Source organism: Lipotes vexillifer, unplaced genomic scaffold (genome assembly GCF_000442215.2).
Source record: "Lipotes vexillifer unplaced genomic scaffold, Lipotes_vexillifer_v1.1 scaffold417, whole genome shotgun sequence".
Lineage (NCBI taxonomy): Eukaryota > Metazoa > Chordata > Mammalia > Artiodactyla > Lipotidae > Lipotes > Lipotes vexillifer.
Window position 1 is genome coordinate 1,065,031 of NW_006791294.1, and position 12,577 is coordinate 1,077,607.

The 12,577-nt window shown below is 46.7% G+C and overlaps 2 protein-coding genes across 5 annotated transcripts in view; one reads left to right on the forward strand and one right to left on the reverse strand.

Annotated features, from left to right (window-relative positions):
- The window catches only part of RTF2 (replication termination factor 2), a 39,600-nt gene that overhangs the window by 11,166 nt on the left and 15,857 nt on the right, over positions 1-12,577 (forward strand). The gene's annotated exons all lie outside the window — the stretch shown is intronic.
- Positions 8,089-12,577, reverse strand: part of LOC103082701 (beta-1,3-galactosyl-O-glycosyl-glycoprotein beta-1,6-N-acetylglucosaminyltransferase 7) — a 4,697-nt gene continuing 208 nt past the window's right edge. The window contains exons 1-3 of the mRNA XM_007464276.1: positions 11,783-12,577; positions 10,759-10,854; positions 8,089-8,312 (exon numbers count right to left, since the gene is read on the reverse strand). The exon at positions 11,783-12,577 is cut by the window's right edge and continues 208 nt beyond it. Of these exons, the coding sequence (XP_007464338.1) occupies positions 8,089-8,312; positions 10,759-10,854; positions 11,783-12,577 (1,115 nt within the window). The remainder of the gene's footprint in view (positions 8,313-10,758; positions 10,855-11,782) is intronic.

Genomic DNA, 12,577 nt, shown 5'->3' on the forward strand with positions numbered 1-12,577 from the left:
TGGACCATGAGGGTTTCTTCTTCTAACTCTCTTTTTTTTTTTAAAGACTTTATACTTTTTTGAGCAGCTTTAGGCGCACAGCAAAATTAAGAGGAAAGTAAGGGGTTTCCCCTGTACCCACTACCCTCACATGTGCCTTCCCCATTATCAGCATCCCCCCCAGAGCGGTGTACTCATTCCAGTTAGTGAGCCTACGTTGACACCCCATCATCACCCACATCCCCTTTACATTAGGGTTCACTCGTGGTGCTGTACATTCTGTGGGTTTGGACAAGTATATAATGACGTGTATCCATCATTATAGCCTCACGTGGTGTATCTTCGCTGCCCTCTTGATCCCCTGTGCTCCGCCTGTGAGTATTTGAGAGCGAGGGCAAAGCTCGTGCATCCTTCACCCCACCAGCCTTCTCCCGAGGGCAGGTCGCACGTCCTCAGTAGACGCCTTCGGGAGTGAGCGAACCCATCACGTGAGGGCACGCCTGCTCAGCTCACGTGAGGGCGTTGCTGAGGGCTTTGCCCTCACGGGGTTGCTGCTGCAGCCCGGGACATCTGTGTCTGGTTGTTCCGCCGGTCCGTGGGGAGCCTGGCATTTACTTTAATGTCATGGATACCAACAACTCCTGGCTGCATTTTCACCCACATTAATTCTGCTTGGATTTCCTTAGGCCTCCCGGTACTGTTTCTCCCTGTTGTGAATTATTCTTTGATCCAGTAGCTATCGTGGAACAGCTGCCATGGGCAGTACCGTCCTAGGCACGTGGGGTGGCGTACATTGTAGATAAGATTGATCCAGTCCCTGCCTTCATGGAACCCACATTCCAGTTGGAGAGAGAGACACTCAGGTAACTGAGCAAGGCCGTACCGCTTGTGACAGCTGCCAGGAAGGAAGCGCAGAGGGTGAGGTGCCGGAGGGCGAGAGGCCCCCTCAGCGGGGGTCGGCGGGGGCGCCTCTGGGGCTTTGAGCTAAGCCCCGAGGGTGAGCAGCAACCAACCGAGCGAGGTCTGAGCCAAAGCCCAGAAATGACGGAGGACTTCGCTAGTTGAAGGAGCAGAGAGTGCAGTGGACGGTGGGGACAGGAGAGAAGTAGATGAGGTTGAGGGTGAGGCAGGGGCCACCTTCTGTAGGGCCCAGGTGGCCGCGCTGGGGCTTGTGGATTTTACCCTAAGAGCAGTGGGAAGCTGGGGACAGCTTTCGGCCAGGCCAGATGTACTTTAGTTTCAGGACGATTTCTCTGTAAAGAAGTCAGACGTGGAGGAGGATACGCTCAAATGTGATTCCGTTTATTTGAGACTCAAAGACAGACAAAAGGTGATTGGTAATGAAGAAGTCAGCGAGGGGCGTGGAGTTGTTTCCAGTTTGGGGTGATTACAGATCAAGCCATCAGAGAATTTGGAATCTGTCTCATTAAGCTTTTGCCAAAAAAAGAGAAATTCAAAGAATGCATTCAGGAATTGATTCATGTCGTTTATTGTCCAGTATTTATTATGTCTCCTGTGTTCATGACGATGTTACAGGTGTTCCCAGGGAGGATGGGATGTGAAGGAATCAGTGCCTGTGCTCAAGGAGACTGCAGTCGTGCAGGAATCAGGTTACATGAAAAATCATATTCTGCTTTGTTTTTTGAGGCCAGTTGCCAAGTGGATGTAAGGATGCTACTGGAGTTGAAGGGCCAGAGAACTTTCTGGCTGTGCTGGTGAGAAATGGCTTTATGGGAGGAGACATTTGTTCTAGGCCTTGAAGGCAGAGTGTGTTCTCATGGGTCAGGCATTCCCAGAGAGTGGGACATGGCTGCTGGCGTAGGCGAGCTGGTGTGAGGGGTCCACAGACAGGACCCCAGACGTCCCTGTGAGACATTGCACAGCAGGACGGTAGCTCCCATTCTGGCGCACCTTCTGCCTGTGTGCCTGCCTGCCTTGCGGAGAAAGTCTCCATTTGGTCCTCGGATGGTTTTAATGCATCTCACTGACCTCCCAAGAGAGAGCGGACCTTACGCTCAGAGCTTTGGCAGGCAGGGCCTCGAGAGATATGTTTGTGTTCTCTGCATTTTTATGCCTTCTTTACATTTATGGCAAGGGGTACTGTTTTTATACATATGGTATGAATATAAAGTCAACATTTAAAGTAAATTTAAGTAAAAACAATGGGTAGATTTAACAAAAAATATTAAGATACTGACAGTACCTTAGGCAGGGGAACGCCTGAAGTTTGAGAGATGCCCTTGTCAGTGGTGGTGGGTGCGCTGTGGGCAAAGGGAGCGTGTGGGAGAGGAGAGCAGCCGTCACACTCGGGAGGAGGCGCCGGGGCAGCCTGTGGAGATGGGGCCTCAAGATGTAGCCCTGCCCCAGCCGCTCAGGAGCAGGGAGAGGCCAGAGATGTGAGTCAGACTGCTGGCAGAAGCTCTGAGCGCCAGGCAGAGGGGCAGCTCGGGGGCATGCAGCAGGCGGCCCTTGACGCCTTCGCAGCAGCACAGCGCCTCGGGAGCAGCGGTGTGTAGGTCTGTGCAGTATGGGCAGAGGGAAAAGACTAAACAAGAGCAAGAATCTGACAGCAGGTGAGGAACAGGAGCCTGAGAGAGAAGTATCGTGAAGGAAACGGAGCTCAGCTGGCCTGGGCTTCCTGCGAGCAGGAAGGGAACCTCGCTCGCATTTGTTCTGTGTCCAAGTGTGTGTGTGTTTTCACAGATAGTGCATGAGGCGTTGGCTGAGTGTTAGACGCATTCGCAGGTACACTGAGGAAATTTACTTGAAAGGATATAAATATGAGAAGGTGGGAAGTGAAGCTGAAATTTATTAAAGCAGCCAGATGTCCTGAATCAGTGGTTCCCAGCCCAGGCTGCACACCACAGTGGTGTGCTAAGTGCCCACTCCCCACCTCAGACCCCTCGTGAGAATCTTCAGGGTTAGCGTGGAGCCCGCACGGAGTTCCACTTTTATATAAGCTCCCAGAATAATTCTAAGGGGCAGGCAGGTCTGGGGGACTCGGCGATCGAAAGCAGTGAGGCTTCTTTCCCCGACCCACAGGGATAACTTTCTTAGATTGGCATGCAGTTGTCCTCTTCATTGGCTGACCTCAGGCATCCATAACCATCTTGACAGACTTGAAGCAGAATAGGAGTGTCTGCTCACAGCTCTACAGAGAAGTTGATTTTATTTCATGGAAATGCAACATCGCAAGGGAACTCTGAAATCATTCTGTTGGTGTCTGGGAACAAAGTGCTAGTAAACTTCTGAAAGTCTACGTAGAGCGCTTCAAGGGAAAGGAAGGAAGTAGGAGGAAAGGGGAAGCAACTGCATCAGGATTGCACAAGAAGCCAAGACCAGTTGAGGACCGGACACCGGCTCCTCCAGCCTCCTAATGGGGGCTGCCAGGGCTGTTGAGACCACCTGCAGTCAAGACAGGACCCTGGCTGGAGTCCAGGAACACCTCAGGGACAAAATTCTCTTAAAAATAACTCTTCTGTTGTCAGAAGAGTAATATTTTACTCTTTTCGCTTGTATAATCTCCTGAAAAATTGCCTTTGCAACGTAGCTAGATTGAATACTCTGCGTATTAGTTTGCTAGGACTGCCATAACCAGGTACCACAAACTGGGTGACTTAACGGAAATTTATTTTTTTATAGTTCTGGAGGCTAGAAGTCTGCAGTCACGATGCTGGCTGGGTTGGTTCTTCCTGAGGGCAGTGAGGGGAGGATCTGTTCCAGACCTGTCACCCTGAGTTGTCGGTGGCCGCTTCTCCCTGTGTCTGTTCATATGATCTTCCCTCTGTGGAGTTTGTCCCTGTGTCCAAATTTCCCCTTTTTATAAGGACACCAGTCGGGTTGGATTAGGGCCCACGCTAGTGACTACACCTTAACTAATTGCATCTGCAGAAGGTGACATTCTAACGTACTGGGGATTAGGACCTCAACATTTGCCGGGGTGGGGGGAGCATAATTCAACTGATAACACTATACAATTTAGAAAATCAGAGCATGGGACAGTCAGTCAGTGGCACACTTGAGTGGGAGTCATTCATTTGGGCACTCACAGGACCGACATTGAGAGCCTGATATATATCAGTTTTGGTTCACACACCAGCACTGGCTGGCTTGGGAGTATAAATCACTTCACCTCTCTGGGCTTCAGATTCTAGTATGTAAAACAAGGAATTGTAGTAAATTCTTGGACGCTTTTTAGACCCAAATTCCAAACAATGACATTTTTAAATGAAAAAATCCAATGACAAATTCATATACTGTCATTAGGAATCAAGCTCATACTTCTAATTCCAAGTCTCTAAAGTTTAGTAATACTAAGTATATCAGTCAAGGTTGGCTACGTCCTGTAACAAACAGCCCCCCAATTCCAGTGGCTAATAATGGTGAGAGCTCCTGGTTAGGCAGCTTTCTTTTAAGGGAAACTCAAGGACTCAGGCTCCTGTCCTGTAGGTCTGACCTCCTCTGGTGTTTAGAGTATTCTCCGTTCAGTTGGCTGATGGGAACAGAGAAGGAAGCATCTAGCTTAGGAGGTTTTTATGGGCCAGGCCTACTTAATGCTTCTGTTCACATTCCATTGGCCAGAACTCAGTCACGTGACCACAGCTACATGCAGGAGCCTGGGGATTATAGTCTAGCCGGACGCCCAGGAAGAAGAAGTGAACAGGAGCCACTTCTGCCAAACTAGGAAAAGGAAGAGTGATGGTGCAGTTTCAGGAGCTGTAGTGCATCGTGAAAATGTGGATGAGGGAAGATAAGGCCACAGCGTCAAAGTCTAAAGCAAATATTTTCATGTTTTACATAATGTCTGAAATTTAGAGGAACCAACATCATAAGAACAGTGTCAGGGACTTCCCTGGCGGTCCAGTGGTTAAGACCACGCTTCCACTGCAGGGGGCACGGGTTCAGTCCCTGGTCAGGGAACTAAGATCCTGCATGCTGCGTGGCACGGCCAAAGAAAAAAAAAAAAAAAGGAAGACACCTTCCCTTGGAAACAGAAAGGAATAAACAAGTAAACAAACACGATAGAATGTGATATTTAAAAAAAAAAACGAACAGTGTCAGGAACTTCCGTGATACTGGGGGTGTGCACGTTCTCTGCTTTTCCCTGTGTAGTTCCATCGACATTTGGCTTTTCAGTTCTCTAGAAGAGACTCCAGGGTTTTAAGTAGCTCTGGTTCTGTGTCTAAAACACATGGTGTGCACACTTGATTTCAGTAAACAGAGTCCAAAGAGATGTAGTTGCTAGGTTTCTTTGTTTTCATTGTCAGCAAAGCACCAGCCGAAAAATTAGTTGTATTCCCCACTGTGTTCTTCCCTTCTTGTAATAAGAAGAAACACATTGGAGTAATCACAGGTTGCAAAATAAATGATGTGCTTGTTACTCAAAACACAGCCCAGGGCTTCCCTGGTGGCGCAGTGGTTGAGAGTCCGCCTGCCGATGCAGGGGACGCGGGTTCGTGCCCCGGTCCGGGAAGATCCCACATGCTGTAGAGCGGCTGGGCCAGTGAGCCATGGCGTCTGAGCCTGCACGTCCAAAGCCTGTGCTCCGCAACAGGAGAGGCTACAACAGTGAGAGGCCCGCGTATCGCAAAAACAAAAACAAAAAAACCCCCCCAAAAAACACAGTCCATGGTCCTGCGAATATTGACATCGCCTGGGAGGTTTTTATGTTTTTGTTTTTTAAGAAATGCAGACTCACAGGCCCCTCCCCAGACCTGCAGAATCAGAAACCGCATTTTAACAAGAGCCCCAGGGCACTTGTGTGCACAGTAAAGCTTGAGAAGCTGATCTGGGTGTTAGAGGTGTGGGCAGCAGTATTTGACTTGCTAGCCTTCTGGCTTCATTTATTTAGGCTTTGTGACAGGTGAGTGCAGTGTGGGGATGTTTTAAAGTCAGAAGCGAAACAAAAATTTACACTCGTATACCTTTTGTTTGTTTGTTTTGAATACTTGTCATGGAGGGGGTGGAGTGGAAAGGGGAGAAAATAAGGAAGGGGGTCTCTTCAGAAGCGTTTGGCAAATTCTGCTGTTCGGGCCCAGCCTCCTTCATGCTTTTCCTTTCTACTGTCTTTATGGTCTTTGTGAATATTAAGCCTCAAGAAATCATATACAGCACAGGCAGCTGTAAACTTATACATGAAAGAAAAATACAATAGAAAAATTGAACAGTAGACTCTGCATGTTAGCAAGAAGGTTGTGTTCCCCAGAAAGTTAGAGAAATCATCTCAGTATCCCTGTTATCCTCAAGATTGCCTTTAAGTTACAGTCTGTAGCAATGTATTTCAGACGTGTTTTACATATGATTTAATTTTGTTCTTTTACTTTATGAATGAGTACAGTCAGAGGCTGAGTCAGGGTAGAGAGAGCAGCAGCTTCTTGCTGGTTCTGATGCCCATGGAGGCTGCTGCTTTACCTTGGCCTCCCCGGCCTGTCCCCTGACGCTCCACTTAAACCCAGCTTGTGCTTCCCTGAATCTCATGGTGCTTCATTCCACCGTGCCTTTAAGTTATTTTATTATTTTTATTTTATCTCACTGTTACTGAAAGGAGTCACTGAGGTGACTTCCATTATAATGTTTGAGCCCTCTGAGGGCAGGTATGTGTTTGAATTTGGGTTCTATGAGTTGATGTTGAAATGAGATGAAGGAAGGCTTATCTTTTAAGTAATTTGAAAAGATTTAAGCTTCTCTTTTATTTTTTATTTTATTTAATTTTGAAAATGTAATGGGGTGTGCACTTACTTGCAAATGAGTTGTGATGAAACGTAAGGGACGTGATTGTGGTGAACCTGAGCTTTCGGAACAGCCAGTCGGAACACGGCCGTGAGCTGTGTGTCTGCCTGTGAGCGGGGAGACTGCACCGAGCTGTCTGGGGCTCTCATGCCCTTCTCTGACGGCCTTAACCCTCTACTGTGTGTTCTCCCTGGGATTACGTATCTTTGGGGAAGAAATGTTTGTTTAAACAGAGATTTTAATATGCTGTGGTTAGCTTGGGTTTGATCTGTGGGCTGTGCTTTCAGAGCCTCTTTTCCTTCTCTGTAGTTTTCGTGCTTTTCAAGGGCTGTTTTCATTGAGTGGATTTCGTTCCATTTCTCCGTTTGGGAAGCGTCAGTTCACTGAGGGGTTATACTTCGCCCTTGAATTAGACATTTGTTTCTTTAGTGTCCTCTCCTGTGGTTCCTGCTTTTCCTTTATTTTAGTTGTTTTAAGTTGTGCTATTTAATAGTTGTATATTTCCAGCCTTGTATGATGCCGTGAGCTCTTTTTTAGAAAGAGAGTATATTAAAAGTCCTCGACAAAACAACAAAGATTCGCGGACTTTTGGCAGACCTGAATCTATGAGTAGAGAGAATTAAGACCATTCATGCCTTTGACCTGTGCTGTTCTGTATGGTAATCATCAGCCACGTGTGACTATTTAGATTTCAATTAATTAAAAATTTAAAAGTTAAGGTTCACTTAATCAGCCACTGCAGCCACGTTTCAGATGCCCAGCTCTCCCCGTGGTTGTGTCTGGTATCAGACTGTGCAGACATAGACCACTGCATCATCACAGCTGCACAGCTGCAGGGACCTAGGGCGGCCTTTGTAGGAAGTTGTGTTTCAACTCCAGAATTTTATTTTACCCAAAGGAAATAGACTCTTCCATGTTTTTCTAGGATTTCCAGAACAAAGTTACATTGTTCCCAGCCAGAGATAAGCATATTTTCTCCCATTTTCTGTGGGAGCTTGTTCTTTTTTAGAATCTCATCCACAGTAGTATATCTTTAAGACAAGATATGTTCTTATTCTAACCTGAGCCTGGATCTAAGTGTTTGGGGGACTTTGATTTTCAGCAGCTGTTAAGTGAGGCAGTCGAGCCTCCAGGTCACTTACCCAGTCACCAGTGGGACTTTGAGTTATTTTTTCTCTTGTGATTTCTTTCTCAAAGCCGTAAAAGTGGCCTATAATCAATAGCAGAGTCTTGTTGGTAGCACGTTTCTAAACTCATTTCAGGACGAACTTGTGTCAAGGAATTATTTTCCCATTCTTTTTGGTTGAATGTTCTCTGATTTCAAGTCAGGGAAACAGAATTATACCAGTAAGAAAGCAAACATTCTCTATAACTTTCAGCTCAGTGGTTCAATTTCATATTAAAATGACTCTCCCGTTGGAAATGCCAGTGTGGTTCCACAGGGACCTCCGCCTGCTCTAGAACTTTAAGTCTGTGCCACCGCTCCAAGCATGAGACCACAAGAGGCTCGGTCGAGTCAAATTGGTTGGCAAACAAAGAAGGTGATTGAATGATCCAGGGCAAGTCTCCTGGTCCATACACACAGGCGTCCTGGACATAGTGGCCTGCAAAGGGAACACAGGAACTTAGCTGCCTTTGTTTCCTCATCAGTTTACATCCACGGGGAAAAGTGATGCACTTCTAAGGTCATCTGTAAGGCCTCCCTGCTTCATGCCAGTTCAGATTAAACGGGGTTTCCATGATCGCTTTGACAGGGGCTTTTATGTTGAATTTTGAATTCATGATGGAAGGGAAGCTTTCATTTGTTTGGTTAGTGATTTCTGAAACGTTTAATGGCTACTTTAGGTGAATACTGTAGAATTTTAGCTAGTCATGAACACGAGGGAGAAGTAACAGCCATCATTTGCCAGATAACGCCTAAATTCTGATAGCTACTGTTTTAAGTTCCATGAACTTTTCAACCATTTTCCTCGGTTGTGGGTAGTTCATAAGAGTTGTGTTGGTTTTAATAACCAACACATTGCTTCAACCTTCTATTGCTTCAACCTTCTGTTGGTTTTGCAGAGTGAGTTTGATATAAATAGAAGTAATTAAAATTGGAATTCTAGTTTGAATCCAGTACTGATTGGACTCCTTCGAGGTGAACTCAGTAGCACATTTTATGTGTCTGACACTGCTTGACTCTTCCTACTCTTTTTTGCGGTACGCGGGCCTCTCACTGTTGTGGCCTCTCCCGTTGCGGAGCACAGGCTCCAGACCGCAGGCTCAGCGGCCACAGCTCACGGGCCCAGCCGCTCCGCGGCATGTGGGATCTTCCCGGACCGGGGCATGAACCCGTGTCCCCTGCATCGGCAGGTGGACTCTCAACCACTGCGCCACCAGGGAAGCCCCATGCCATCTTATATACCATTGGTGAATCACTTTTTCAGGAAGAATCTGAGCCTCTCCTTTTCTGAGCATTTATCCGCCAGTCCTTTCAACCCCTGTGAGCCACTTACTGCCTGAAGAAAGGCCAGGGTTGTTTGTTAGCCTGTCGTTTAACTGTTACCTTCTTTCTATGTGACTATCCCCCTAGCTGAATCATATCTACCTTTTAAAAAATACTAGAAAATTATTCCAGTCCTTCTGACCTGGTACCTGTCAGGAGGATGGCTGTGCACGTGGCAGCAGGAATTGTTTGTCTTTGAACTGTTCTGGTATTAGATTTTCCATTTTTTGTTTGTCTACGACCTCTTTCTTTTAGGTCAGTCTTTAAATCAGCTTGGAAACTGGGCGAACCTAGTTTATTTTGCATTATCTGATATACTGTATTCAGACCCGAGGACTGTACTCAGATGCCTTGTGAAAATAGGTTATGTATCTCTGCAGTAGCTCCAGTGGTGGTCAGGGAGCTGCTTGTAGACAGACAGAGCGCAGGGCCCAGGTATCCCTGGAGAGCGCGTGCTCTGCCGGAGCCGCCTTCACACACGGCTTTGCTCCAGTCTTCCCGCGTTCTCTGTCCACCACCAGCTGTGGCCCCAGAGCCGTCAAGCACGCTCTGTTTTCCTTCCCCGGAGTACACCAGAGAACTTGCCGTCTTTCTACTGGACTCGTCCGTATCATGCTGTGAATTGTGTGTTATCCATCGTTTCCTCCCTGAGGCTGTCTGCTCACCTGGGGGTTCAGGGGTGCGGAGCGCCAGCCGCAGAGAGGAGGCACGGATAACTTCCCAGGGGCCAAGTTCTGTCTCTTCGACTCCGGAGGTGTTTTCCCCGAACCGATGCACCCAAGAGCTGCTCTGCAGCCACAGCTGGTCGCTTCCAGACTCCTCACGGAACAGGGGCGCCCTCTCCTCCACCCCAGATCTGGCTTCTGTGCGTTGCCCTGGCCACTGAAACCTCTGGCACACAAGACAAAGGGGCAAAAGAATTACAGTCCCTCTGCGAGAATCTCCTGAGGGCAAAGCAAAGAGAGCTTTTTCCAGCAAGAACTGCGTAAGAAGTGTGGGGGGCAGCTGGCTGACCCTACCGAGGAGCACACACCTGTGTTATTCAGGCGTCTGTTCTAGTAAAGAGACCCAGGGAGACAGAGAACTCATTTTAAATAAATGTCAGGGTTTGAATTCTAGGAGCAGGTGGGACAAGCCAGATAGCTCCTGTGTTTTCATCTTAAAACTTTAAACGTTGCAGCCCTGTTCTGTGTTCACTTTGTGAAAACTTATCGACTCAAATACTTAGAATTTGTCTGCTTCTCTGTCTGGATATTATAATTAAAAGGAAAGTTTTTAAAAAATTGACACCGTGCTAGTTGGATCATCACTAATTCTTCCAGATTGCAGTAAACATGACTGTCAGTCTTCTCCCACTGTTTTCGAGGCAGCAGTTGTACAGTTTTTATAAAATTTGAAGGCATTTTGTGGCTTGGGTTTTGTTTTTGTTTTTGTCTTGGCCACGCTGCGTGGCTTGCAGGATCTCGGTTCCCAGACCAGGTACTGAACCTGGGCCCCGGCAGTGAAAGCCCAGAATCCTAACCACTAGGCCACCAGGGAACCCCCTTGGGTTTTGTTTTTACCTTTGCAGCCATCATGAACAGTTCCCTCCTTGTTTTTCCATTTAATGGCTCGAACGTTTCCTTCCCAGCCAGTGTTTGGGGTGGAACCTGGAGCATCTAAGGGAAAAGACACGCAGGCATACAGTGAGCAGATGAAGGGGAAGCCCAGCCTCATTCAGAATGCATGTTCTCATCTGGTGAAAGGCTAATGCTTCTGGGGGTGGGGTGTGTGCTGCACCTGTGGTAGTATCAGGGTGGAGCAAGGTCCCGTATTCCGTCTTTGTGCTTAGATGTCACTTTTCATCCCTTCCTCCGTCCCTAGTAACTCACCTAGTATTGACAGCATGTTATGTTGGGTTTTTTGGATCGCGTTTTCTCTGCAACAGCTCTCTGGGGGTGATTTGAAAGGATTGTCAGTGGATGTGAGAGGTTTTAAAAAGCTCCTAACCCATTTCTGCTGGATTTCATTGTTTGCACTGTCACCTGGACTGACTGATTCGCTTAGCTGTTCAAGCTTGAAGCCACATTCGCAATAAGAGCCAATCAGCTTTATAGAAACAGCAAATAAGCCCATTTAAAGTAGTGCATCAGATTTCCCTCTACCTCTAAGAAAACCTATCTGAAGTATCATATTAGCCACAAACAAAATTACTAGTTTTAATATTTTCCATTCTTAACGAGCCCCTAGCACGATACCTGGCACTAGTAGGTATCCAGCAGTATCTAATAAGTGAAGGAAGAAAGGAAGAACTTTCCAAAGATCTGTGCTCAGAATTTTCAAAAGGCTGTATTTAAGGAGATGCACAATGCTGGTACTTCCTTCTGGAGAGGGAGCAAAAGCAGCCAGCCTGACGAGGGGACACGGCAAACCTCAGATCCCCAAAGGCAAAGGCCCTCCTGGACTACCCCAGTGGAAGGTCTTACAGAATGCAGAGCTGTTTACCAAGCCAAAGAGCCGAAATAGAAAGAATCTTCAGTTAAGGATACACTTCTCCTGTTGTTGCCCCTGGCCTGAACAGACACTGTTTTGCTGGATTGTTCTTACCTTTCAGTCGGTTCAGAGTTACCCAGTAATGTCGCTCTGGGCCGTGAATGTCTTTAGACCACCGAAGCATGTCTTTTGCGCGGGTGTCTGTTAGTACAAACTCCACAAACTTCCTTGTTAGTACATAGTAAGCACTTCCAAAGTAAATTGTTAAGTTATGGGGTGGTTCATCTTTGAATCTTTCATTTGGAGATACATAGATATCTTCTTCAGGGGTGAATTCGGGATGGCTTTGACTCGTCTTGGATTTAATGTTTGGTGGCTGGATTACTCCAGGAGTTATATTTTTATCATTCCATTTGCTTCTGATGTAGTGTATGATTTCTCTGTTAGTTTTGATTGGAAAATCCTGTCCACAAAGATTAATGACATAGTTCCATTGAAATTTGGAGTGGACTAGATCTTTCATACAATTAATATCTGCCTGTAGTCTCCTAAAGCCAGTGTAAGCCATTTTCTCTCTCGTTGATGAAATAAAAATATTTTCAAAACAATTAACCAGGGATTCCACAGCAGTCTTATACTTCTTGGGGGCCTTTTCATCAACATGAATACAGTAAACATTTTGAGGCACATAAATAGCTCTGAGAAGCTGCACAAACATAGCCAGCTCCTTATGAATAGTTATAATATATGCCAAAGGGAAGGTGCCCTCTTCTGCAGACAGGGGTCTGGTTATGAAATGCAACTTCTGGGATATCCTGGAACAGTTTCCTGGTCTGTGTAAATGAGCAAGTATTTCAGATCCATGAGGGTTTTTACAGAATTTTGCAATTTGGGGAGCCACCTCTTTCC